This window comes from Pogoniulus pusillus, chromosome 11 (genome assembly GCF_015220805.1).
Source record: "Pogoniulus pusillus isolate bPogPus1 chromosome 11, bPogPus1.pri, whole genome shotgun sequence".
Classification (NCBI taxonomy): domain Eukaryota; kingdom Metazoa; phylum Chordata; class Aves; order Piciformes; family Lybiidae; genus Pogoniulus; species Pogoniulus pusillus.
In genome coordinates, this window is record NC_087274.1 from 11,145,675 (window position 1) to 11,171,341 (window position 25,667).

Here is a 25,667-nt window from a genome sequence, read left to right on the forward strand (position 1 = left end):
TTTGGAATCAAGAAACCTTCCCCATAAAACCACTTTTATTAACAATCCCATCAAATCTGTGCAGACAATGCTGCTGCTGAACAGAACCAAAAATCAAACAGGGCCTTTCACTGCCTTTTGTACCAATGCTGCTAAGGTTGGTTGTGGTGTGGAAAAAAAATATCCAGCTCTGGTGTTAGCAGTGCAGCCAAAACCATTCATTACAGGAGCAGAGAGACTTACAAGTCCCCAGGAAACACCTAAGGGGAAGATTATGTTGTACAGCATTGCTCTAAGTAAAGCATCTCAGGCTTCTTTCACGGGAAAGTGATCGTTAAAGAGTCATGTGCAGGGTTGGTGAGTCTCAGGTTCCCCCTTCCCCCAGGCAGATGAGCACAAAGGAACTGAACCGTGTGGGGATGGGCTGGGCTGTCTCTGGTTTAGTTCAGAAGCTGCCTGGATAGGATGTGTCACCTTTCCCTCTTCTTCCCAGCTTCCTTCAGGCAGGCAGCCCTGGGGCTGGTGGCATCGTGTCCCATGCACAGAGTGCCTACCACCAGCGGAAGTGGGCGTAAGCCCGGTTGGCCTCTGCCATTTTGTGCAGCATGTGCTTCTTTTTGATGATAGGCCCCTCGTTGTTGAAGGCCTGCAGCAGCTCCTGGGACAGCTTCTCGGGCATCAGTGTCCTGCGGTTCTTGTTCTCCCTGCACTCAGTGATCAACCACTTCATGGCCAGGAAGCGCTTCCGATTGTCCTTCAGGGGGACTGGGACCTGGGCAAGGTTGATACAGTAACAGTTACCACACTGCAGGGGTGCAGTGACCTGCTCTGCTCCAGCAGCAACACAGGCCCAGCTGGACATGTGTGGATTTACACTGTGCTGTAGCTTCAGGGGCGGCACACCGTGCTCTGGAGCACAACCAGGTCCCAACAGCTGCCCTCTGCAGTGAGAACAGGTCCCAACAGCTGATCTGTACCCATTCACCTCCTCTGTCCATAGAAACTGGCCACTGCTACCAAAATGGAAGCTCTGTTCAGCCTTGGGCACTGCAGACAGTGGCCTCCATAAGGAATTCAGGCTTATCTGGGCACTGGATCCAGGCTGATTTGTGGTGGCAGATGGTCATCACCCCCCTGCACTGAAGCACTAGAGAGATGTCTCCACATCTCATTTCTCTAACAGGACTTGAGTGCTGCACAGCCCATACCATGAGACAGGGTCTGCTCCTGTCTTAAGTTTCACACTGGATCTAGATGACCTTTTCTGCTACACTGACCTGCCCCAGGGCTTTGTGACCTCTCCCCAAGCAACATGATGCAGCAGAGAGGACAGAACTGGGAGCCTTGGGACTGACAATTCTTTTGCTGCCTGTCACTGATCTGTCTTCTTGGACACTTCCTGCGTATTCCTCCTCTTATCTAGTGAGAGCAGCTAAGACCACTGCTGATAGAGGAACTGCCACGCTCACAGCCTGGAGTCCTGATCTTGGACAGAGCTTCTAGCTGCTGCTTTAAACTGGATTGCAAAGTGGCTCTCTCTCTAAAGAGAGGAATCCTTCAGCTGAAGTTCATTTGCTTCCCCAGCTAATTGTCTCCTGATGTGCTCTCAGCAGAACCCCCTTCACCTGGTAGGTTTTGCCTCCTCTTGTGATGCTGCTGAGCCCGATGATGGGCTGGCAGTTTTTCAGAGCCTGGTGGAAAATGACATAGGGGTTGCATTCAATTTTCTCCTTCTCTTCTTCTGGAGCTTTGTGGTACTTCTCCAGCTGCTTCCTCTTAATGGCCTCTAGAGTCTTGGGACAAAGACAAGAGAGGAGACATGCAGAGCAGATGGATCGTTCCACCCTCTGAAGTTACCTCACTCCTACAAGCACCCCATTTTCACTTGAGCAGCTGGGTTCCCAGGCCTATAGGCAACAGGCCAGTAGGGTATTCTCTAACTCAGGTTTTACTTCACTCTCTTCCAGCTCTTCAGTCTCACAATCACAGAATGTTAGAGGTTGGAAGAGACCTCCAGAGATCGTTGAGTCTCCACCTCTGCCAAAAGCAAGATCACCTAGGGTAGTCCACACCCTAGGTGCATCCAGGTAGGTTTTGAAAGTCTGCAGAGAAGGAGATCAGTCTCTTGATCAGACACTGCATTGGGGTGAGGAGGCCAAACAGTGCAAATCTGGGCCAGGAGGGAAGGACAAGGACAAAATGGATACAGGAACGCAGGTCTGTGGGCACTAAGCATCCTCCCCTCCAAAGCCTGGACTCAGGAGCCCAGAGCCTGGGTGGTTTTCTGTCCCAAGGAATCAGCAGTTACTTGGGCAATGTGTGTCTCCATTTCATGGGTTAAACACACCAGATGGGTCCAGCAGCTAATTCCAGTCAGAGCAGGGGGCAAAGCTGTGTCATATAGCTGACACTTCTGTGGGACTTCATTGGCAAGTGTTACAGAAGAGAGCTGGAAAGATGATCTGTTGAGAAAATTATGGTTTTAAGGCTATCCTCTGAGCTTATTGCAATACAAAGGTCCAAGAGAAACTGAAGAGTGGAAAGAGAATGTTTTGCATTAAGCTGTCACCAACTGGTCTGTGAGCTTTGGGCTTGTGAAAAATATGTCTTATCAAACAATGACCATAACTTGTGTGCAGAGAGAAAAGAACTCAGAGATGAGCCAAGGTCTGGTAATTCCCAATTCCAGTGGGCCTGACATCCCAGCCTTCCACTTTGTATTGCTTTAACAACACGATGGGGAGAAGAAACATGAGTTCTCACCTGAGACATGAGGCTTCTGGCCAGCACTTTATTTCCATGCTTCATCATCATGTTGGTGAATTTACTGAAAACACAAAGCCAAATGAGGTCTGACTTCAATTCTGATTTTATCACCCACAGAAAAACAAAGCCCCTCCACCCCCTTTTGTGCTGTTCCCATAGTTAAGTCTGGGTGCTGCTAGATCTGCTGTAATTACCTCTAATCACTGCGAGTCAGTGCCTGGCTTTGTGGGAAAAGATTAACCTGAATAAAGGGATTGTGCTGTAACAGAAGGCGACAGGCAGCACAGCAAGAGAAGGCTGAGAAGGACAGCACAGCACCCAAGTGTTTTGGCTCCATGGCACCTGGCTGTAAGAGGGGAGACAGTGCTTTCTCTGACCTGACCATAGGGTCGCTGAACACAGAGCTGGAGAGAGAGGGAGGCGCAGCTTTTATGGGTAGAACTGCCCTAAGATCCATTTTCTCCTTTTCCTCCTCAGACAGCTCCTCCAAAGGCTTCTGATAGAATTCCTTGTTCACTTCTGGCTCTAAATAATCGGCGTTGTAGCGACTCCATCTCACCTGCATCAGCCTGCAAGGAACAAGAGGAAGAGGGGGGCTGTAAAGCGATGCAGGCAACTCATCGCGATGGGGGTGGGTGACAGACGCGAACGCATCTCAGAGGGGTGCGCTGGATGCGAGAGGCATCTCCACCTTCCTCTGCATGCTCACTTCCCTGCTGCAGCAGAGCCAGAGCCAAGGGGGCCGCCGGCTTTGCTGCAGGAGCAGCCGGCAGCAGCCGGCCGGGTCCGAGCGGGAACCGCACACTGCAGCTGCGGGCAGCGCCGGGCACACCTCTGCACCCAGGGCGGCAGGCAGGCCTGCGCTCGCAGGGAGGGGCTGAGTGCCGCACACCGGAGCTCTATGAACTTTCGCATGAGGCGGCACTCCGGCGCGGCTGGGACGGGCGCCAGGAGGGTACCGCGACCCCGGCAGCGCCGCGCCGCGCCGCGCCCCGCACGCAGACACCCCCGGGCCCTGCCTGCACGGCCGCCCACGCGAGCCCACAAAACAGTTCAGCCGGGTGCCGCCCGGCCCGCGGAGCTCGCCCGCGCATCCCGGGGCGAGGCGCAGCCCCCGCCCGCCCCCCGGCCCCGCTCACCGGGGCAGCCAGGCCCGCAGCCTGCGGCCCAGCCCCGCCGCGCCGGGCGCCGCCATCGTCCCTGCGCGCGCCGACCGGGGCGGGGCGGGGCCCGGCACGCGGCGAAGGGGCGGTTCTTGCGGGTTGGCTCCGCCCACCCGCCGCGGCTCTCGCGCGGCCGGGGCGGGGCCCGGGGCCGGGCCGGCAACATGGCGGAGGCGGAGGGGGAGAGCCTGGAGTCGTGGCTGAGTGAGTATCCCCTGCCCCCAGGCTCCCTGTCTGGGGCTCACGGCCCCGCTCCCTTCCGCCTAGGCTCTCCTCTGCCTCTGCCCTTCTCATCGCCCCCCTCCTCCTGCCCTTCCCCACTCCCCGCTTTGGCAAGGTGGGAGCTTCGCAGCTGGCCGGGGTCGGTGCTGTCCAGGGGAGGCTGGGGGGAAGGTGGGCACCCTGAGGAGGGTTCCCCGGGGCACACGGCTCTTCCTGCGGGGGACTGCGCCCTCCTGGGGGCAGAGGCCTCCCCGTGCCGGCGGTCACTCGTCCGCTCCGGTGGCCAGCGCCCTCGGCGCGCCAGCAGCAGGGGTGATGCGAAGCTGCGGTTGCAGGGGCACGGCAGCGGCTTGGGGCCGTTAGTCGGTTTCCTCGTCGGGAAATGTGAGGAGCGGGCGGCTTTGTAGCTCATCTTGCTCAGCACCTGCAAGGCTGTTGAGTTTATTTGGCCATAAAGGCTCATGGCCCGTCCGTGCCCCTGCTGCCTCTTCTTCTCTCGGCTGGTTTCGGTTAGCCAAGCGTACAGCCTCGGTGCTGTCGGTGAGGTTGAGAACTGTAGGGCTCTTCCCAAGTAAATTGCATTGGTGTGTTACACAACCCTGGTTCTCGGGCGGATAGGGTTCGCTTTCTGCCTAGCTGCAGCTTCAGGCCGGGAGTTACCGGTGCCTATTCCGTACTAGAAATCTTCTGTCGGGATAAGGTATTTCTGACACAGAATCCTAAGGGTTAGAGTCAGTGGGGGAAAAAAAAGCCCCAGCCATGGCTCGTTGAGCCACAGCCCATGCTGAGTATCTCCTTGCTGGATGCTTGTCCATGCTGCCCGTGAGCCAGCTTGGCTTTGGAGCTGTTGGCTGCACAGAGCCTGGTGCCACGGGATCCTGACTTGGTGCTGGCAGCTTGGGAGGTGATTCTTGAATGAATCAGTTGGAACAGGAATTGTTTTCCATCTCTTCCACGCGTTGCTTTCCGTATCTTCCCCTGCAGCCTACCTTCTTGCCCAGGCCTCCTCCTTTTTGTTTGTGGTTATTTGATCACAGCAGTGAGTGAGGTTCCTCAGTGGTCAGGCACAAGGCAAACAGCAGAGGGTGGGCATCACCCTGAATATCTTCAAGTGTAAAACCTGTGACCCTTTGGGAGTTATTATCTAAAAAGATGCAATAATTCTTATTCTTTCTTGCTGTTTTCATATATAAAATTTAAATGTATGCACACTAGCATCCTCTGTTAGAGGACTTAATGGCTAAAGGATGTTTTCAGCTCTTTTTCAGATCAATCCTTTCTGTCCCTTTAGCATTTTTGCTCCTCCTCTGAACTCCCACAGCTCGCCAGTGTCTTTTATTGTAGCCGTGAAGCAACACCCACATCCTTTCCTTTTCATCTTTCTCCAAGGAGAACTGACTCACCGAGTTCGGTTTGTGTGTGAAAATATCTCTAGTAGGAAGGATATTTTGGGTTGTATAGCCTGGAAAGCTTCCTGGCTGCTTGTTTGGTGGGTTGTTTTTTTTTTAATGGTGGTTGTTAAGAGAGAAGTTCTCTCTCCTTGGCCGAGCAGCAGGGTGAGCTCCACCAGAGGATATGCACTGAAGGGTGACGTCGGTGTAGTGAAGGGTGGTGTTGGTGTAGCAGAAGTCTTACTCACTGTAGGACGTAGCGCAGCGAGCTGCTTGCAGAGGTGTACACATTTTTCAGGGCTTGAGTGTTGCTCCCTCATGGCAGAGGATGCATTTATGCCAGGTCACTGCCACAGCGATTCGCGCTGGTGTGATTGCATTGCTCCTCCCATGGCGGGGCAGCGCCGAGCCTCTGGTGTGCCTGAATTGCCGGAGTCCTGCGGACCGGCAGAGCGGGGAGCAAAGCTGCTGCATCCGAGAGCTTTCACCGAGCCTCCTGAAGCCTTTTGTCCTGTAACGGAGCTAACCTTGAGGCTGTGCTCTGAAGGGAAGGGCCGGCCCTGCTCAGCAGCACAGCAACTTCCCAGCCACGGGAAGGTGGAAGATGTCTTACTGCCACACGCTGCCCTGTCTCCGGCATCAGGTGGAGCCACAGACCCGTGAAGTAACAGCATCCTCGTGTTCCGATACTGCAGCAGGAACTGCACTTCAGCCAGGGATGATCTGGCATCTTCCCCTCTCCAGCTGCCCGAGAGCAGGTGTGCTGCCTGTGCTTTCTTTGGGGGCAGGCTCCTCTTCTGCTCTTAGCTGAAATAAGAGGTTAGAAAATAATGTCAGCTGGGTCCTTTGCCCTCAGTGCTGCCTTTCCTACGGCATCCACGGGGAAGCTTATTCTGTCAAGCTTAGGCAATGTCCATGTGTGTAATAGATGCAGATGGACAAAACATTATGATTGTCTTCATTTCTTTCCCTTTTGTTGTTGTAAGTCAGCATTCGCTGCTTTTGGGGATACATACTACCCCCAGGAGAAGGTTAGGCTCAGTGTGCCTGGGCTGGGGACTCCCAGTTCACATGCGAGGCCTGTCCTGGAGAAACCTTTTGTTGGGATGGCTTTTGGCTCATTTCAGTAGAGAAGCAAACCCAGGAAAATGAAGCATTTGATCAAGCATTACCAGTCAGTAAATGGTCTGTGGTTCTCTGCATTCCAGCATCTTTTCTCTACAGAGCAAATAAACACCTTTGTTTCATATCTAATGATGCATCTGAATGTTGCCTCATTAGTGTTTCAGGCTCTGGCAGAGCAATTGGGGTTGAATGGCTCTGACAAGTCAGGTATGAAGCAGCTTTTCCTGTCTTCAGCATAAGCTGTGTCTGAAAGCCAAGGCAGAGGCAGCGGGGGCAGAACTGGAGTAGTGCTTAGCTTTTTTGTCCTATGTTGTTGATTCAGATTCACTTGGTTGCCAACGTGAAATGGGATTTTCAGGATGGGACCTGGTGGACAAGTGTCTCTGAAAGCAAACTTTAGGAACAGTACCAAATGGGCCATTGACCAGGTTTCAGCAGAGAAGCCAAGGGTTTTATATTCCAGAGCACCAAATTCTCCTTCCTGGAATGAATCCTTTCAGATAAGGGTTGAAGCATATTTATAAGGCAGTGCAGAGGAGCTCCCTGCCCACATTTTAAGCTTTCAGCATAAACACAGAGGGTTTTAAGTTATGCCTTGATAGACATGATGCACCTTCATGTAAGGATGTCCTGAAAAGGTTAAGCAAGGTAATTTAGCTCACTGGGGATGCTGTGCTCAGGTGGCTGCAACTGAGTGGCTCCAAAGCCAGGGCAGGGCTTCTAATCAAGCTTCTTAACTTCTGTGAACATGGGTTTCACGTGGAGACTTCATGAATGTTAGAAGTAGGGAGCTCCTTCATGTGGAATGTTCCTTCCCTTCAATAATTTCTCCTTCTGGGGCTCTACTGTGTGACAGCCTTTGGTGCAGAAACTTAGATGAATCATAGAATCAACCAGGTTGGAAGAGACCTCCAAGATCATCCATTCCAACCTATCACCCAGCCCTATCCAGTCATCTAGACCATGGCACTAAATGCCTCATCCAGTCTTTTCTTGAAACCTCCAGGGACAGTGACTCCACCACCTCCCTGGGCAGCCCATTCCAATGCCAATCACTCTCTCTGCCAGGAACTTCCTTCTAACGTCCAGCCTAGACCTCCCCTGGCCCAACTTGAGACTGTGTCCCCTTGTTCTATTGCTGGTTGTCTGGGAGAAGAGATCAACACCCACCTGGCTACAGCCTCCCTTCAGGTAGCTGTAGACAGCAATGAGGTCTGCCCTGAGCCTCCTCTTCTGCAGGCTGCACACCCCCAGCTCCCTCAGCCTCTCCTTGTAGGGTTTGTGTTCCAGGCCTCTCACCAGCTTGTTGCCCTTCTCTGGACGTGTTCCAGCACCTCAACAACTCTCTTGAATTGAGGGGCCCAGTGAGTCTGCACCAAGTCTGAGAGTGTGAAATAACCAATGCAGTGTCCTTCCAAGAAGTCCTTGGAGTCGTCGTTCAGAACAGTTTGAGGATTGACACTTGGGATGTGGAAACATTGGTGACATTTTCCTGTTTGCACCAGGTCTTCTTCCTAATTTCATCATATGTAACCAACAGGGAGCTCATTTAGCTGAGTGTCTTTACTTCTTTGTGCTCTTCCTGCATTTAGTAAATAAATTCCATCAGTTCCAGCCAAGAGCTGTCTGTCTCATCTGGGCCTGCAGAGGTACTTTGAAGCACTGAAGCATGCTCAATGCCATTTGACTTGCATGAAGAGACTTTAGATTGTTTTAGGTCTCTCTTTTCGTGGTGTTTCCAGAGTGTTCAGCAGTTGTGAGTGTGGCAATAAGGTTTAAGTGGCACATAATGGTTTTAAACAGTCGCTTGGCTCTGCAGTCAGCTGTGTTTTAAACTAAGCCTCCTTTGAATCTCTTGAGTTCAAGAAGTGTCTTGGAAGATTAGATTGTGCAGAAAGATTTCCTCCTGCAGTTAGCCCTCCATGGCTGCTGCCTTTTGCTTACCCAGGGTCCCATGAACATCAGCAGCAGGCACAGGTTCACCTCTGCAGATGGAATCCGTGGACCAGTTCACAAAATGGCTTTACAGCTGTCCTTCTTGAGGAGGAAAACAGGAGCAAGCCTTGTAGGGCTGCCATGGTAGGAGGACTGAGGTGCTGGAGCAGATGTTTGCCCCTGGATAGGTAAAAAGAAATGTTTTGATGATGGTAAAAAGTGACAGTTTGTAACCTAGCCTGTGTTTATTGCTCTGTGATGAAAGTACAGGGATGTGTGATGGTTTGTCCTGTCCATCACCCTCTGCTCTATACTATCAGGCTCAGCAGTATTTTTTGTTCTCTAGCTCTTTCCATTGCATTAAAATTTTGAAGAAGGCTTCTTAAATGCCAGCCCTTAGATACGTGGCTGCAGTGTGTGGTTTCTTCCTTCACAAGAAAGAAAAATCATCATGTCCAGTCATCTTGGCTGGGAAAGTGGGTTAAAGCAGGCATCTTGTCTGCTGTAAATGTAGTGCTCCACCAGAGCTAAGTAGAACACATGGAGAAGATGCATTCATAACAGAAAAAAAAAGAGATGCTGATAGCCTCACTATTCTGCAATCAGTACAATGTGCAAAGCCTGGTACCCAAGGGAGGATCCTTCAGGAGCCTGAAATAGCCCAGTCAGTAGAGTGTGTAGGGTTGGAATTCCTGATCAGGTGCAGGCTGTGGTGCTTATTACTTGCAAGAACAACTCGATGTCTAATGATAAATCTCAGTTCATAATCCCCAGGAGGGATGCTAAGACATCTAACAAGTCAGCTGGCACTTTAAAAGCAAGTGTCTTATACTGAACATCTGAGCTTCCAGCTCCTCTGCAAAGCTCCCAGGGAATACAAAAATAATTTCCTATGTGGAAAACTGTGAGGGTTTGGCCTTTAAGGAATTTTGAGTTCTAGCCAAACAGAGAGGGCATTTCAGGCAGGGGGAAGCTGAGAGAGCTCAAATGTTTTACCTTGTGCTGTCGATTACAGCATGGAAATTGCATGTGTCTAAGGACCTGTGTTTTTGGAAAGCAGTGATGCCTGCTGGATGTTGGGGTGGCTCAGCTGGGACACACCCTTTTCCCTGAGCAGACATGCTGTGTGTGAACTTCTTTCTTCTTTTTTACAGCTGGCAAATGGGTGTCAAATGCTTTACTCTAGGAAATGCATGACCTTTCGTGCTGTTCCTTGTGCCTGACTGGTAATATGTTCTCTTTCCCCTACCAAAGATAAAGCCACTAACCCATCTAACAGGCAAGAAGACTGGGAATACATCATTGGATTCTGTGACCAGATCAACAAAGAACTTGAAGGGTGGGTAGACTTGCTAAATCAGCACTCACAGTTTCAGATAGAAAGCCTGATGGTCATGTTTTCTTTCACGTACACTGGTACCACAAAGAAGGTCTGGCTGCTAAAGAAACCAGGTGCTGCAAGGTGTGGTATCTCCTTCATGAGAGGCAGCATGTTTTTGGCACAGCTGAACACAGAGAAAAGGGAGTTCTGAATCTGCCTCTGCTGTCAGCTCCTGCAGCTGCAAGGCTCTCACCCAGCCAGGCTGAGTCTGTTTGCCAGGCTGGAAAATGGGGTTATGACTCCTGGGTGCCTGGAGGGGCTTCATGCCTTTAAAATCTTCACAAGGCTTAACTGAAGAACCCTCCTGGGTCACAACATTCCTTGAGCTAAGGAAGTAGTGTCTTCTTCTGGAAAAAGGAAACTCATGCAAGAGAAATGAAGTTGACTTCCTGGGCTGGGGACTGTACTGGGAGTTTGGCCTCTCCCAAGCAGGAATCTGGAATTGCTGGCTTGGACTACCAGCCCTCACTTCCTCTCCTATGGGCTAATGCACAGGCTTATGAAGATGTCCAAAACGTTTCTTGTTAGCCTTCGTGTACTGATGGAAAGATGAAAAGCACCGAGTGCCATTTCCTTTTGATTGTGTGGAAAGTGTCTCATTTAAGCAGCAGAACCTGTGCAGGTCTGAAAAACCCTCCAGTGTGTTCACCTGCTTTGTTTGTAATGGGGATTTGCTTTGTTTCAGGCCACAGATAGCTGTGAGACTCCTGGCTCATAAAATCCAGTCACCGCAGGAATGGGAGGCAGTCCAAGCCTTGACAGTAGGTAGTCCTTACCCCTCCTCTTAAGTCTAGTTATATATCATTTTATGTCATCTCTGTAGAGGGTGAGGGGCAGTGTGTGTCAGTGGGGTTCACTGGGGCTACTTCTGCTGCTGAATGCCCTCATTCCCCTCTGTTAGGGGAGCAGGCAGTGAGAGGGAGCTCAGTTGCTAACTGAAGGGTCCAGATTGCTCGTTAGCAGTAGAGCAGTCAGAAATAGCTCTGGTTTTGTGTAGTTTCAGCTACTTTTGGTTGTTATCTTCAGGTAAGATTTGTGTTTGCTGTTATGAGACCTGTTGGAGAGGTAACTGACCCAGGCCTAGGTGGCTGAGGATGTGAGACCAGCTTGCCTTGCTGTGCCACCCCGAAAGACAGGAGATGCACACCTGCGTGGCAGAGCTGGGGCATGGCTCTCGCTGGCTCCTTCAGCTCCCCTCTGAGCTACCCTGTTTCTGCAGAGTGTTGGTGTTCATTTCAGCCCCTGCTTTTGTTACTCGAATGCAGGTGCTGGAAGCTTGTATGAAGAACTGTGGAAGAAGATTTCATAATGAAGTAGGGAAGTTTCGCTTTTTAAACGAGTTAATCAAAGTTGTGTCTCCAAAGGTTAGTCCCTGAGCTTTATGACTGTATTTTGCCTTCTGGTTTTGTGTGTGTGTGGCCTCAGTAAGCTACAGGCAACATACAGAATGTTTGCAGTGCTCTGCCTGGCTCATTACGTTTATTCAAGAGCCAAGTTTAGGGGGGATTTAATGCTTTGCTTACTATTTTTCATAGTAAGTTGTACTCATTTGCCATCTCTGCGTTGTTCTAAACCTTCTTGTATCTCAAGAGCTCCTGAAACTTGGCTGCTTGTCTTCAAAACCCAAACAGAACTCCAGCATCAGTGCAAGGGAGGTGTGATGCAGAGGTTAGAGCACTGTAGAGTTCTAGTCGTCATGCTGCTGCTGGCTTGCTGTGTGAATAGTGCCTGGCTAAGTCCCTCAGCACTCATGATCAGCTTAACCTGGCAAAAAACAGGCAGAAGCACACCCCATGGCTTGATGGATGCCTCATAGTGTTCCCAGGTTCTTTCCCCTAAGGGAAAGGGGTGGTTATCTGTGCTCTGTAGTTTTTAAATAGCAAAATCCTGAAGCCAGCAGAATAGCTGCTGCTTCTTTTGCTGGAGAGAATCACAAAGCTCCTCTCCACTCTTCTTTATGATATATTAGAGGAGCATATTTTGCTCTTAATCTCTCTTAGATCACCTTGGAACTTGGATTATCATATTTCAGTGTATATCACTGGGTGTAGGCTTTCTTTTTAAAAGGACTGTGGAGAATTGACCCATTTTTTTCCCCATTGTTAGTACCTGGGAGACCGAGTCTCAGAGAAGGTGAAGTCCAAAGTCATTGAGTTGCTGTACAGCTGGACAGTGGCACTGCCAGAGGAGTCCAAAATCAAGGATGCCTACTACATGCTGAAGCGACAAGGTGGGAAGTCAGCTGCTCATTCACATACTCCTTCCAGCCTTTGCTTTAGGAGAGTCACAAAGTCACAGAATCACAGACTGCTAGGGGTTGGAAGGGACCTCTGGAGATCACTGAGTCCAACCCCCCTGCCAAAGCAGGATCACCTAGGGCAGGCTATGCAGGAGTGCATCCAGGTGGGTTTTGAAAGTCTCCAGAGAAGGAGACTCTGCAGCCTCTCTGGGCAGCCTGCTCCAGTGCTCTGTCGCCATCACAGGAATGAAGTTTCTCCTCATGTTGAGGTGGAACCTCCTGGGTTCCAGCTTGTACCTATTGTTCCTTATCCTATCACTGGGCACCACTGGAAAGAGCCTGGCACTCTTGACACCCACTCCTCAGATATTCACAGACATTGGTCACATTCTCTCTCAGCTTTCTCCAGACTAAACAGCCCCAAGGTTCTCAGTCTCTCTTCAGAGGAGAGATATTCCAGTCCCTTCACCATCCTTGTAGCCTCTGCTGGACTCTCCAGCAGATCTTTGTCTCTCTTGAATTGGGAACCTCAATCCTGGACACAGTATTCCGAGTGTGGTCTCACCAGGGCAGGGTAGAGGGAGAGGAGAACCTCCCTACAGCTTCAACAGGGCAGGGGAGAGGAAGAGGAGAACCTCCCTAGAGCTTCTGAACACAGCTTCTAATTATGACGAGTCAAGGCAAGCTCTGAGGGGAGGCAGAACAGGGGAGAAATTCCCTGAAAAGCTTCTCATTATATTTTAATGCTTGGGGCTGGGTCGAGTTTGCTTTTTTAACCAGATTAATTAACTACCCTGCAAACACTTCTGGTTTGATTTGCAAGGCCTTCTTTTTTTTCACTTGTTCTGGAGGTAGTTATTAAGTGCTTTGGACAAGTCTAATTTAAAATGAAAGAAGAAGTCTCCTTGTAGCCTTTTGTGTCCTCAACTAGGTCTCTTTACTATTGTTTGGTACAATTTTTTTGTGTAGGCACAGTGAAAAAAGCCTAGCTGAGAAGAATGTGGCTTCAGCACCAGAAAAAAATTGGTTCCAGGAAAGCTCTTGAGGTGGAGCACAGATCTGAGGATTAGCCAAAGGAGCCACAGGGAGCTGAGCTCTTTCCCCCCTCATGGTTGGGGGTCTGCTCCTCACCCCATTTTGCAGTGCTGCCTGCTTTCCTGCTCAGCTCACTTACCCAAACAAGTGTCATGCCTTTGAGTTTGCACAAAGCTGGGTTGTCTGGGACTTCACTTAGTGGTTCAACAGCTAAAGCCAAAGGGGCAAAGACAAATAGCAGAGAGCTGTCGATTGTAGTGAGCTGTTAGAGCAGCAACAGGCACATGGCAACGCATTGGCTGGGCTCCTGGCCTTTCTCAGAGAAAACTTGCTTTGTTTTTGCAGCTGCCACACTCACTAAGTTGCTCCTGCAGCACAGTGTGCTGGTACCCGTGGGCAGGCTGCCTGCCTGCTTGTTCTGGCAGCCACCTGTTGATAACAGGGCGCACTGCCTGCTCTGGCTGCCCGCGCTGCAGACTCACCTGGGCTCCCCTTCTGCTTCCAGGGATTGTTATGTTTGATCCTGTGATTCCTGCAGACAGAACCCTGATTCCTTCTCCACCACCTCGTCCCAAAAACCCTGTGTTTGATGATGAGGAGAAATCCAAGGTACAGTGAAGACTTGTGCTGTGATCAGTAACCAAAAGTGATTGCTCAGTGTGTGTTTAGAAGAAGGAGGTACACTGCTTTGATTTTGATTCTGGGGGGTTGGTGTGGACTTTCATAGATCTCACTGCCCTCTCTACCCACCTAACCTGAAGTTCCAGTTAAGGCCTTATCTGTGTTACCATAGTGAAGTTGTTCCTGGTTAAAGAATCTTCCTGCTCTAGTGCTGGAAGGCAAAGAATGTTTCACACACAGGACCAGAGATCCTGTATGGGAGGAACAATTAACCTGGTGTCAGAAGCTTCCAAGATCTCACAATCTGTGTCCTGTGTAGAAGCAAGAATGCAACAACTCACATAAGATAATAAACCATAAATGACTCCTCAAGTCACCGAATCCACGACAGCAGTGAAAGCTTTATAGGGCTGAATTCATAGAGTCACAGAATGGCTCAGGTTGGACCTCAGAGATTATCTACTCCAATCCCCTGCCATGGGCAGGGACATCTCTGGACTAGATTTGGCTGCTGAAGGTTGCATCCTTAAACACCACCAGGGAGGAGGCATCCACAGCCTCCCTGGGCAGCCTGTCCCAGAGTCTCAGCACTCTTGTACTGAAGAACTTCTTTCTGTGATCCAGTCTAACTTTGCTCTCCTTCAGCTTCAAACCATTCCTTGTCCTGTCCCTAGACACCTTCATGAACAGTCTCTTGGCAGCCTTCCTGCAGGATCCCTTTAGGTACCAGAAGGCAGCTCTAAGGTCCTCCTAGAGTTTTCTCCTCTTCAGGCTGAACAACCATAGCTCCTTCCATCTATCCTCACAGCAGAGGTGTTCCAGCCCTTGAGATCATCTTTGTCACCTTCTTTGGACTTGCTCCAGCAGCTCTGTGCCCTTCCTGTGCTGGGGCCACCAGAGCTGGATGCTGTATTTGAGATGGGGTCTCACAAGAGCAGAGTAAAGGGGAATTGTTCACTTGAATTCCTTTCATTGCCTCCCTTTGCTCAAAGGGTCTTTATTTGTTTCCTGAATATCTTCTTCTCCTCTTCCAGCTCTTAGCCAAGCTGCTGAAAAGCAAAAACCCAGATGATTTACAAGAGGCCAACAAACTTATAAAATCCATGGTAAAAGAGGTAAGAAATCCTGTGGGATTGGTCCCAGCCAGCAGTCTGCTTCCCAGGTTTTAATCAACTGGACTTCAAAATGGTGGGGAGCTTTGGGATCATGTGAGTTGCAGAACTTGGGCTTTTCAGGCTCTGGGAGTGAGCACATTGCTTAGTGAGCTTGTGGGACCAGGAGAAACTGTCCACAGCAATGTGCAGCCTTTTGATGTCTTTTAAATCCTGTGCCAGTGCTGACTTGGTTACTGCACAAAGGGGATGCTGTCTGATGCCCTGGCAGGGCTCTGTGTGACAGGAGTGTGTTGTGATTTTGACTCAAGCTTGCAAATGGGAGCTGTTTGCATCAGAAAAATGTCCCCAGTTGGTGTCTTTGGTGGAGGAGAGGGTCAGAAGAGACAGAGACCCTGCATAATCCAATGCCCCTTGTATAATTAACTACTTTCTCATCACTCAAGGTGGTATTTCATGTCAGGTTTTGATGGGAGCATCACAGCTGAGTTTTTAGAATGGTTCTTCTCCCAAGAAGGCTTCATAGAATCAACCAGGTTGGAAGAGACCTGCAAGCTTATCCAGTCCAACCTGTCATCCAGCCCTGTCCAGTCAACTAGACCATGGCACTAAGTGCCCCATCTAGGCTTGTCTTGAACACCTCCAGGGATGGCAGCTCCACCACCTCCCTGGGCAGCCCGTTCCAATGCAAATCACTCTCTCTGGGAAAACTTCCTTCTGACATCCAGCCTAGATCTCCCCTGGCACAACTTGAGGCTGCGTCCCCTTGTTCTGTTGCTGGTTGCCTGGGAGGAGAGACCAACCCCACCTGGCTACAGCCTCCCTTCAGGCAGTTGTAGACAGCAATGAGCTCTGCCCTGAGCCTCCTCTTCTGCAGGCTGCACACCCCCAGCTCCCTCAGCCTCTCATCACCAGGCAGTGTTCCAGGCCCCTCACCAGCTTGTTGCCCTTCTCTGGACACACTCCAGTACCTCAACAAACATGGAAACACCTTCCTGTTTATAGAGCTGTGATGCATCCACCCATGCCATTAGACACCCTCACTTCCAGGAGCTGACTCACTCTGATTCTGACCAATTCTAGACTGAAGAGGAGGGAGATAAGCTACTGAAATCTTTCCATTCAAGCTTCTCTTGTCCCCAGGGTGGACCTTTCTACAGCTGTAGTTAGAATCTCAAATCAGGCATGGGTGGATGTGTTCCACCAGAGTGTGCTGCTTGTTCCTAGTAAATGTTTTGCTTCAGGTACATGTTTATTGTAAAATGACATCAAGTGACACCCCCCCCCCCCAACAAACAATCTGAAAGTGTCAGAAAGGAACTTTCCCATTTTCAGTAGTGTAATTATACCTTTTGGAAATAAAAAGGGATTTTCTATCATTTCAGAATGATGGTGGGAAAAAATAGCAAGCAAAGCTTCACATGAACAGAGAGGGTTTTCTGGTGGTCTTTTTCTAGCTTAACCTTAAATAGCTGTTACTTGACATGATTTGCAGCTGATCCCTGCTGTTGTGGTAGTGAAGCTCTTGACAGGGAAGCTCACTTTTTGTGCCTGTGTTTTACACCCTGAAGGATGAGGCCAGGATTCAGAAGGTGACAAAACGCATGCACACGCTGGAGGAGGTGAACAACAATGTCAAGCTGCTCAATGAGATGTTGGTGCATTACAGCAAAGAGGACTCATCAGAGGCTGATAGGGAGCTCATGAAGGTGAGTGTGAGCTGCTTCTGTGTTCAGTTTTGGGCCCCTCACTACAAGACAGACGTTGAGGTGCTGGAGTGTGTCCACAGAAGGGTGACAAAGCTGGGGGAAGGGTCTGGAGAACAAGGCTGGTGAGGAGCAGCTCAGGGACCTGGAGGTGTTTAGTGTAGAGAGAAGGAGGCTGAGGGGAGACCTCATTGCTGACTACAGCTCTCTGAAAGGAGGTTGCAGTGAGGTCAGGGTTGGTCTCTTCTCTCTAGTATCAGGTGATAGAATCATAGAATCAAACAGATTGGAAGAGACCTCCAAGCTCATCCAGTCTAACCTAGCACCCAGCCCTATCCAGTCAACTAGACCATGGCACTAAGTGCCTCATCCAGGCTTTTCTTGAACACCTCCACCACCTCCCCAGGCAGCCCATTCCAATGCCAATCATTCTCTATCTGAAGGACTTCCTCCTAATATCCAGCCTATACATCTCCTGGCACAACTTGAGACTGTGTCCCCTCCCTCATTCTGTTGCTGATTGCCTGGATGAGAGGAAATGGCTCAAAATTGTGCCAGGGGAGGTTTAGGTTGGAGATTGGGAAAATTTTCTTTGCAGGAGTGGTCAGGGATTGGAACAGGCTGCCCAGGGAGGTGGTGGAGTCCCTGGAGGTAGTCAAGAAACCTGTGGCCATGGCACCTGGGGACATGATTTAATAGCCATGGTGGTGTTAGGTCTGTGGTTGGACTGGATGATCTTAGAGGTCTTTTCCAACCAAAACAGTTGTATGATTCTTCTCACAGACTTGAGTTTTGCAGAGAATCACAAAGAGCACAGTAAAATGGGGAGTAACAGCAAGAAACAGAAGGAGTTGTTAGAAATAGCAGGAAAGAAAATAGCCATGGTTTGAAAGCCTCTCACCAAAGCACTCAGTTTTGCATGTGCCTGAAGCGAGCTGCAGCTGCTCTCCAAACCTGCACTGTGGCTGAATCAGGAAGCTGCAGTTTGCAATTCTTGCTCCTATTAGGACACAGTGACTGCAGATCATCACTGTCCCTTACAGCTCTGTGGGTGAAAAGAACTAAAGGCTGAGTGGAGTGGACAGTAGCCCTTCCCTTCAATGAGAGGCTGTTAGCGAGTGTTAGAAGGTTGGGAGAGCATCGAGAAGGTAAAAAAATCATCCACCAGGCATGGCTAGATAGGCCCAGGGCCTTAAAGAGTTGCAGGTGAGTTGGACTGGCTGATCTCCTGAGGGCTCAAGAGCTGCAGGAGAGTTGGACTAGATGATCTCCAGAGGGCTCAAGAGTTGCAGGGGAGTCAGACTGGCTGATCTCCAGAGGGCTCAAGAGTTGCAGGGGAGTTGGACTGGCTGATTTCCAGGGGGCTCAAGAGTTGCAGGGGAGTTTGGCTGATCTCCAGAGGGCTCAAGAGTTGCAGGGGAGTTTGGCTGATCTCCAGAGGGCTCAAGAGTTGCAGGGGAGTTTGGCTGATCTCCAGAGGGCTCAAGAGTTGCAGGGGAGTTTGGCTGATCTCCAGAGGGCTCAAGAGTTGCAGGGGAGTTTGGCTGATCTCCAGAGGGCTCAAGAGTTGCAGGGGAGTTTGGATGATCTCCAGAGGGCCCTTCCAAGCCCTAACATTCTGTGAATCTGAGCTCATCTAACTAAAAAGCTTAAACCCCCAAAGTTTTAACAGCCAGCTGCTGGTAAGAACCTAGAGGAACTGGTTTGTGTCTGTGAAACATTTCTGTCTTGCCACTGCTCTTGAGTGGAGGTTGCAGGCCAACAGAAACATGATTATTGAAGCACAGTTCTGCTCTTCCTCAGGCTTTCAGGGAAGAGAAGGACCAAAGATCCCTTTTGGACTAGAGCTGGCCAGAAGGTGCTGATGTGCAGGAGGACCGAGAGGATGTTGTGTTGATAATGCAGGTTGCATCGTAGACTCCCAGGCTCATGTAATGCTTCGACAGGGCAGGGAGAGGAGATGGTGGTTGTTCAGCCACACTGGCACGTTCAGCACAAGGAGGCTGGTTTCTCTCTTCAGGGCTTTGCAGTGTGTGTCTGAGGGGTCATTCTGTGTGACTGGTATTGCTGATGAAACCCTTTTTCTTCCCAGGAGCTGTGTGAAAGGTGTGAAACCAAAAGACGAACCTTGTTCAAGCTGGCCAGTGAGACTGAGGATAATGACAGCAGTTTGGGTAAACTGAGTCACACCTCTCCTGGGTTTAATTGCTTTTGGGACTGTGCCAGGGCTGAGGGAGAGAATGGCTCCTGTGAGGCTGCCTCTCCACTGTGGATGCACTTTGCTTTGAGAAGTAGATAAAAGATAAGATCCTTGCCTCTTCAAGCTTGTCATTGCAGTTCAGGCAAGGATTTGGCAGCAGAGTTGGGGCTTAGGGAGGCTGGAGGCAATAATGGGCAACAGCTGCTGCTTTGGAAGGGGAAGGGAGTTGCTGTGGAGAACAAAGCCCTGAACTTGTATTTTTCATTGTTACTGTGGGTCAACCTAGGAAGGTCAGAGTGTAGCTTAGAGGAGTGTGGCAAGGACAGGCAGTAATGGAGCTCATAGCCAAATAATTCTGTTTCTTCCTGCTGGTTGTTTAGTTGATCACTGAGTGCTCTCATCACAAGTGGGAGCAAAGTGACTGAAGTCTTGGAGGTCATTTTTGTCTCTCTTGCACCCAGGGGATATTCTGCAGGCCAGTGACAACTTGTCCCGTGTGATAAACTCCTATAAAAAAATAATAGAGGGGCAGGTGGTGAATGGTGAGGTGGAGCTCCCTGGGATGCCTGCAGTGGAAGGTGAGTTTCTCTTTCATTTCTGAATCCTGCAGTTCTGACTCCTCTGGACAGGGTTTCCTATTAATTGTGGTAAAGTGAGGTTTGGGTGGTTCCTGTGGCCAGCAGTGTGCAAGTCAGAGTGGGACAGGGTGGCTCCTAAGCTCTGGATCTGAGCAGCAGTGCTGCAGCTTTGCTGTTTCCACTGCTCAGAAATGCCTTTGATAAGATCAGTAGACCACCTGCATCTGAACAGTTTGGCTGGAAGCTCTCACACATGTTCCTCTCAATATTCTTTGCTGGTGATGTGTAAGAGGAGGATTTTATCAAAAGGACAAGAGCAGGAGAGTGGGAGCCAGGCCAGGGGTCCTGCTGCTGATTTTGCCAGCAGTTCTATTTGTGAATTTAGGCCAGCTGCCCACTCTGCACTGCAGCTTCACCACTGAAAGCTCTGGAGATGTGTGACAGAACAGCCATGTGGGAGCCACTTCCACATTTCTGCATGGGGAGCAGCAGAGGAATGCAGAGTCCTGCCCTTACTGGGTAGGACTGGCCCAACTGCCAAGATCCAGACAGCATGAATTCTCAGGCTCCCTGGTAGCTTTTGTTTATTGCAGTTCTGTGAGCTTTCCCAAAGCTTTAGCTGAGCTGAGATGATGGTGAATTCTGCTACAAGCAGCACTTGGGGAGCAGCAGTGGTTGCAGCAGGTGTTGCTTCTCACAGAGGAATTTCCTAAGTGCCTGGGTTGTTTGGAGGGGTCAGCAAATGGTTAGGTGGGAAGCACCTGGAGTTTCTTTGTTATAAAGAGCCACAAGCCAGGCTGGAAGGAGGAGCTGTGTTGTCCAAACTCTCACTCTGATAGTTTCTTCTGATGATCAGAGGGCTGGAGTCCCTTTCCTGTGAGGACAGACTGAGAGAGTTGGGGCTGTTTGGTTTGGAGAAGAGAAGGCTCTGAGGAGACTGTATTGTGGCCTTCCAGTATCTGAAGTGGGCTACAAGAAGGCTGGGGAGGGACTTTTTAGAGTATCAGGTAGTGACTGGACTGGAGGGAATGGGTCCAAGCTAGAGGAGGGGAGATTTAGATTAGACATTAAAAAGTTCTTCACCATGAGGGTGGTGAGAACCTGGCACAGGTTGCCCTGGAGGTGGTGGAAGCCTCATCCCTGGATGTTTTTAAGGCCAGGTTGGATGTGGCTCTGGGCAACCTCATCTAGTGTGAGGTGTCCCTGCCCATGGCAGGGGAGTTGGAACTGGATGGTCCTTGAGACCCCTTCCAACCCTGACAGTTCTTTAATTCTGTACACTGGGTTTGCTCTGAGCCTTTTGCCTCCTTTCCTAGTAGTGCTCTTCTCCTGTCTGCTGCAGGGAGTAACTCCACGAGTAACCTCAACACCCTCATTGACCTCGCTGGACTGGACATCAGCAGCACTCCGCCAGCTCCAGTGCCAGCCAGCACCGTGGCACCAGCCCCCGCAGCCGCCCCGGCCCCTGCCGAAATCCCCATCCTCCCACCTCCTCCCCAGGCCTTCCGGAGCAGCTCCTCCAGCCACCTGGAAGCCACCCCGGCTCTGCAGAGCAGCACAGCCAACTCCCTCTGCCTGCTGGATGAGGAGCTTCTCTGCTTGGGTGAGACACTGAAGGACTCCCCGAAAGGGGGCTGGAGAGTTGGTCTCTTCTCCCAGGCACCCAGGGACACAACAAAAGGACACAGCCTCAATCTGTGCCAGGGCAGGTTCAGGCTGGACATTAGGAAGAAGCTCTTCACAGAGAGAGTGATTGGCATTGGAATGGGCTGCCTGGGGAGGTAGTGGAGTCACCATCCCTGGAGGTGTTTAAAAGGAGGCTGGATGAGGCGCATGATGCCACGGTTTAGTTAAGCAGAAGGGTTAGGTGATAGGTTGGACTCGATGATCTCAGAGGTCTTTTCCAACCTGGTTAATTCTGTGACCCAGACAAGGGCCACTCAAGCCGTGCCTAACAAAGGCTGTGTTCTTCCTCCAGCCCTAGTGAGGACTGGCTCTGTGTGGCATGCCTAGAAAGAGCCTTTGGCCATGGGAGAAGCCCAGAGGAGCCTTTGGCTCTGGGAGAAGCCCAGAGGAGACTCCTCTGCATCATCTTGAGTACAAGACCTGGTCAGTGAGCCGGTGTTAAAACTCTGATCTCCCCAGAGCAGGCTGCAAGTGAAGTAAGAGTTGAGTGCAGTTGTAGTCTGATCTCTTTAGGTGCTAGGACATGCAGGCTGTAGTTTGATATGAATGTCACCCCTGGCTCTGTGCTGAAGAGCAAAGTGCCTTAGAGGTGTGCTGCCTGTAGGAGCCTGCAGAACGCCTGCCTGTGGAGCCCAGACAGAGCAGCAGCAGGCCCTGCAGATCAGGAAGGGTTAGAAGAGCCGTGTGGGGGAGTGTGACTGTCAGCTACTGGTGCTGTCAGTCTCTTTTCCTCAGCAGAGACTTGCAGCCCATTTCAGTCTTTCGTGAGGTTCCTGGGCTCTGGCAGAGCTGAATGAAGTGTTTTGGTACTGGCATGACTGCCAGGGGATGACACCTAGCTCATGTTCTCCTCCAGTCACCTACTTGTTCTTTTCCCTTTCAGGCCTGAATGACCCAGCCCCTGCAGCAGTGAAGGAGACATCAGAAAACAACCAGTGGAGCATGTTTGAGGTACACAGGAGGGGCTCAGGGGAAAGGGAGGTTGTCAGGGTGGGAGGTCTCAGGACACACTCTGTCACCTCGGAGAAGCTACACACATAGAGAGGCAGAGGGGCAGCCCTTCCTGAGGGGCAGTCTGGCTTAGCCCTGAAATCTGTGTCTGAACAGAGTAGGTACCCCTGAACCTGGCTTTCTCAGCTTCCCATCCTGCCCCCCGTGATGTTAGCACTTCCTTTGCTTAAATTACAGATCAGATGTAGCCCTGACATAGGCCTCAGACTTTGCTGCTTGCCACCCAGCACCTGTGTTTGCGGTAAATCTCTCTCCCTCTGTAACAGTGCCACCTGCAGCAGGGGGTAGCAGGGGGTTAGAGCATCTGCCTGGCTTCTCTTGCAGAATGACCAGCTGGACCTGGACTTCTTTAATCCAAAGATGGTGACTGCTTGCAACCCTGCAGGGAACCCTCTTCTTCATCACGCACCACAGACCACAAGTGGGACATCAGTGACGCTGCCCTCTGCTTTCACAGCCTCTCAGACTGCTCCCAGCATCCCAGCACCAAACTCAGCTTCGTTTGTGTTCTCTGCTGGGGCAGCTGCCCCTGCAGGGCCTCCTCAGACCATTCCAGCTGCTCCTGGGTACATCAGCTCATCTGTAGGCAGCAATACATCACAGAAGATGGATACACTGGGACAACTCCTCGAAGAAGCCAAAGGGTAACTAAAACTCCTGGGCTTGGCTTTGTCTCTGCAGTTACAAAGTCCAGCTTGCTGCTGCACCAGGTTCAGAGGCAGACTTTCTGCTCTGGTAGTAATGTCTGGTTGGGACTTTTGCTCTCTGAGGGTTTCAGTTTACAAACTAACAAGAGGGTTCCACCTCTGGGAGGGAAGGGCAGGCACTGCTTGGTAGAGCAGAGCAGCTGTGCCGTTGCCAGATGCAGATGTGTGGTGTAAAGTTGAATAGGCTGCTGGGGTACAGAGGCCTTTGCCCATCCAAGCCTTGCTCATCTTTGCCAAAGTGAGAATCTGCTTTCTTTTGGTCTTAGAGGAGTGAGGCCTGACCCTACCACCACCTCTTTCCTTGTAGCTCTGCTTCTTACATGAGACTGTAGTGAGTGACAGGCTCCAGCCTGCCTTTGGGCCGTTGCCTTGTGCCCTGCTGTTCTCTCTGGCTTCCCTCTCAGCCCGGCTTCCCATGTGTTTCTGTCTCTCTTGCAGGACTGTCACCCAGGGCGTGGCGGCACCCTCAGTGTACCCGGGGGTTACTTTGCCACCCACCGTCTCCTCTGCCCCGTTAATAGCACCTGCAGGGCTGCCAGCCGCTGCCGCAGGAGCCCCTCAGGTTCCCTTCCCGAGCAGCTGCGCTGTTGGCACAGGAAGTCCTCTCTTCCAGCCAGCATCGCGGCAGCAGCAGGGCAGTCCCGGGAAGGCAGCTGAGCTCTCCCTGGCCAACGTCCACGTTCCCTTGGAGTCCATTAAGCCCAGTAAGTACCGCAGGCTTCTCGCACCTCTCTCAGCGCTTTTTAGAAGCGAAGCTCCTTGGCGAAGCTGAGGAAGCAGAAAGCAAGGCTGGGCTGTGCCAGCCGGGCAGGTCAGCTTGCCCGCTGCTGCCGCAGGCGATTTCTGCAGCGCAGACCTGCAGCCCCCTCCCCTTCTCTCCGTGGCAGGCAGTGCCCTGCCGGTGACAGCCTACGACAAGAACGGCTTCCGCATCCTGCTGCACTTCGCCAGGGAGTGCCCGCCGGGCCGCTCGGACGTGCTGGTGGTGGTGGTCTCCATGCTGAACACGGCGCCACTGCCTGTGAAGAACATCGTGCTGCAGGCTGCTGTGCCCAAGGTAGGGAAGCTCTGTGCTCAGGAATGCCTTGGGTATTCCTGCTCCCTCCCTGGAGGTGTTCAAGGCCAGGTTGGATGAGGCCTTGAGCAACCTGTTTTAGTGGGAGGTGTCTCTGCCTATGTTGAGGTCACTTCCAACCTAAACCATTCTATGATCATCGAGTCCTGCTATTTTTCTAGCTCTGCCAGGGCCACTGCTACACCATATTTTTGAGCACCACATCAGATGGCTTTTAAATACATCCAGGGATGTGATTCAGTCACTTTCCCTGGACAGCCTGTTCCAGTCTTTGAGAGCCCTTTTGCTGTAGAAGTTTTTCCCAACACCTAATCTAACCTCCCGTGGTGAAACTTGAAACTGTTTTCTCTTGTCCTAAGGACATCCTAAATCTGACAGCAAGTTCCATCGTGGTCTTACTGCACCTAGGTAATTTTGGATGGCCAACTCTGTGTTTTGGAAACTGGCCCAGTCTCAGCTGTGCTCTGCCTGCTGTTGTGGAAGTGTTTGCCTGAAAGCCTCTGACAGTAGATGGCTTGGATAGGAAGGTGCTGTTGGTGTTCACCTGATTTTTCAGTTCCCATCACTGGGCTGACTCTTGCTTCCGCATCCTTGCACTTGGGTTGATTCTCTTCAGTCTGGTTATCTCCCCAGCCTGTGTGTATCTCTCTGTGCCCAAGGCAGGAGATGATCTCTGAGGTTCTGTGTTCTTTTCAATTTGCAGTCCATGAAGGTGAAGCTACAACCACCCTCTGGCACAGAGCTGTCTCCATTCAATCCCATCCAGCCACCTGCTGCCATCACCCAAGTCATGCTTCTGGCAAACCCTGCAAAGGTGAGAGGGGCAGATCATGATGGAGTGGGATTTATCCTGCCCTCCTTGGACAAATTTGCTGTGACCTGAATTCTGTGGGGAGGATGAGCCAAACGTTTGAGCAGATACAGCTGTTTGTTCCTACCTTGCCCTCCAGAGGAGGTCACTGGGGGTGTTTTGGCTCAAGGCTCTACATAATCTCTTCTCCAACAGACTTTATCAACGTGGAGAGGTACAAGAAGGTCCTGTACTTCTGTCCCAGCAAAAGGGCATCTAAATCTCAGCTTTAAAGGGCAGCTGTCAGGGCCCTAGCAGCAGCTGGGCTGACTCCCATATGCACTGCAAGTGCCTGGCTTTGCTGATGATGAGACTGATGTCACATTAGCTGGAGCTGTAGAAAGAACTTTTGTTGTGTAGAGGCTGTAGCCTGACAGACCTGAACCAGCAGACAGATACCAGATCACATCAGCTCCAGTATTTGAGGAAGTACCTGTGGCCAGTCCAGCAAGGTGGCTCACTCTTTCCTGACTACCTCTTTTTCTGTGCTGTAGCTACTCATTTCAGTAGCCTGTTCCATAAAGCTCATGGCTGTGTGCTGAAGCAGTTTCTAATCCTTGGCAAATCTATAGATTACTGCTTAAAGTTACAGCAAAAGGGTCCTTGAAGTGTCAGCTGGAAGCTTTGAGATGCAAAAGGGTAATTGTTGAAGGGGTTTGTTGAAAAACTTTGTGAGGCACATGGAGTTCCCCTCACTGAAGGACTGGTCCCATCTCCTGCCTCCTGTTTTACTGGGAATATTGCAGAGCAGGAATTGTTCTCTTTTCCTCCACATGATGAGAAATTCAATTCTGAAAGTGTTGACCTCTTCCAGCAGCATCCTTCAGGCTCACTGGAGAGCAATGGGTTCTGGCCATGTATGTCTAAACTGATACCTCAGGCCAT

General features: G+C 50.9%; 2 protein-coding genes across 4 annotated transcripts in view; one reads left to right on the top strand and one right to left on the bottom strand.

The window, feature by feature from the left end:
• Positions 1-3,967, bottom strand: MRPS7 (mitochondrial ribosomal protein S7). Of its 2 annotated transcripts, none has more exons than XM_064151059.1 (5): positions 3,885-3,967; positions 3,123-3,314; positions 2,743-2,806; positions 1,605-1,772; positions 1-751 (listed from the first exon to the last, which is right to left on the bottom strand). In XM_064151059.1, exons 1-5 carry the CDS (start codon positions 3,938-3,940, stop codon positions 530-532), a joined length of 702 nt encoding a protein of 233 aa, XP_064007129.1. In that variant the 5' UTR covers positions 3,941-3,967; the 3' UTR covers positions 1-529. The 2 variants fall into 2 exon arrangements, with proteins under 2 accessions (XP_064007129.1, XP_064007128.1); XM_064151058.1 differs by lacking the exon at positions 3,885-3,967 and adding an exon at positions 3,455-3,687.
• The window catches only part of GGA3 (golgi associated, gamma adaptin ear containing, ARF binding protein 3), a 24,863-nt gene continuing 2,448 nt past the window's right edge, over positions 3,253-25,667 (top strand). Inside the window, exons 1-16 of one of the 2 annotated variants that reach the window (XM_064151056.1) lie at positions 3,253-3,376; positions 9,836-9,920; positions 10,648-10,723; positions 11,228-11,326; positions 12,069-12,192; positions 13,742-13,845; positions 14,892-14,972; positions 16,541-16,678; positions 18,768-18,849; positions 19,337-19,453; positions 20,796-21,056; positions 22,023-22,090; positions 22,475-22,794; positions 23,296-23,561; positions 23,745-23,914; positions 24,636-24,746. In XM_064151056.1, the coding sequence (XP_064007126.1) occupies positions 3,352-3,376; positions 9,836-9,920; positions 10,648-10,723; positions 11,228-11,326; positions 12,069-12,192; positions 13,742-13,845; positions 14,892-14,972; positions 16,541-16,678; positions 18,768-18,849; positions 19,337-19,453; positions 20,796-21,056; positions 22,023-22,090; positions 22,475-22,794; positions 23,296-23,561; positions 23,745-23,914; positions 24,636-24,746 (2,127 nt within the window). In that variant the 5' untranslated portion in view covers positions 3,253-3,351. Of the gene's footprint in view, positions 3,377-4,009; positions 4,113-9,835; positions 9,921-10,647; positions 10,724-11,227; positions 11,327-12,068; positions 12,193-13,741; positions 13,846-14,891; positions 14,973-16,540; positions 16,679-18,767; positions 18,850-19,336; positions 19,454-20,795; positions 21,057-22,022; positions 22,091-22,474; positions 22,795-23,295; positions 23,562-23,744; positions 23,915-24,635; positions 24,747-25,667 lie in introns of those variants that run through there. The other variant, XM_064151055.1, reaches the window with a different exon arrangement.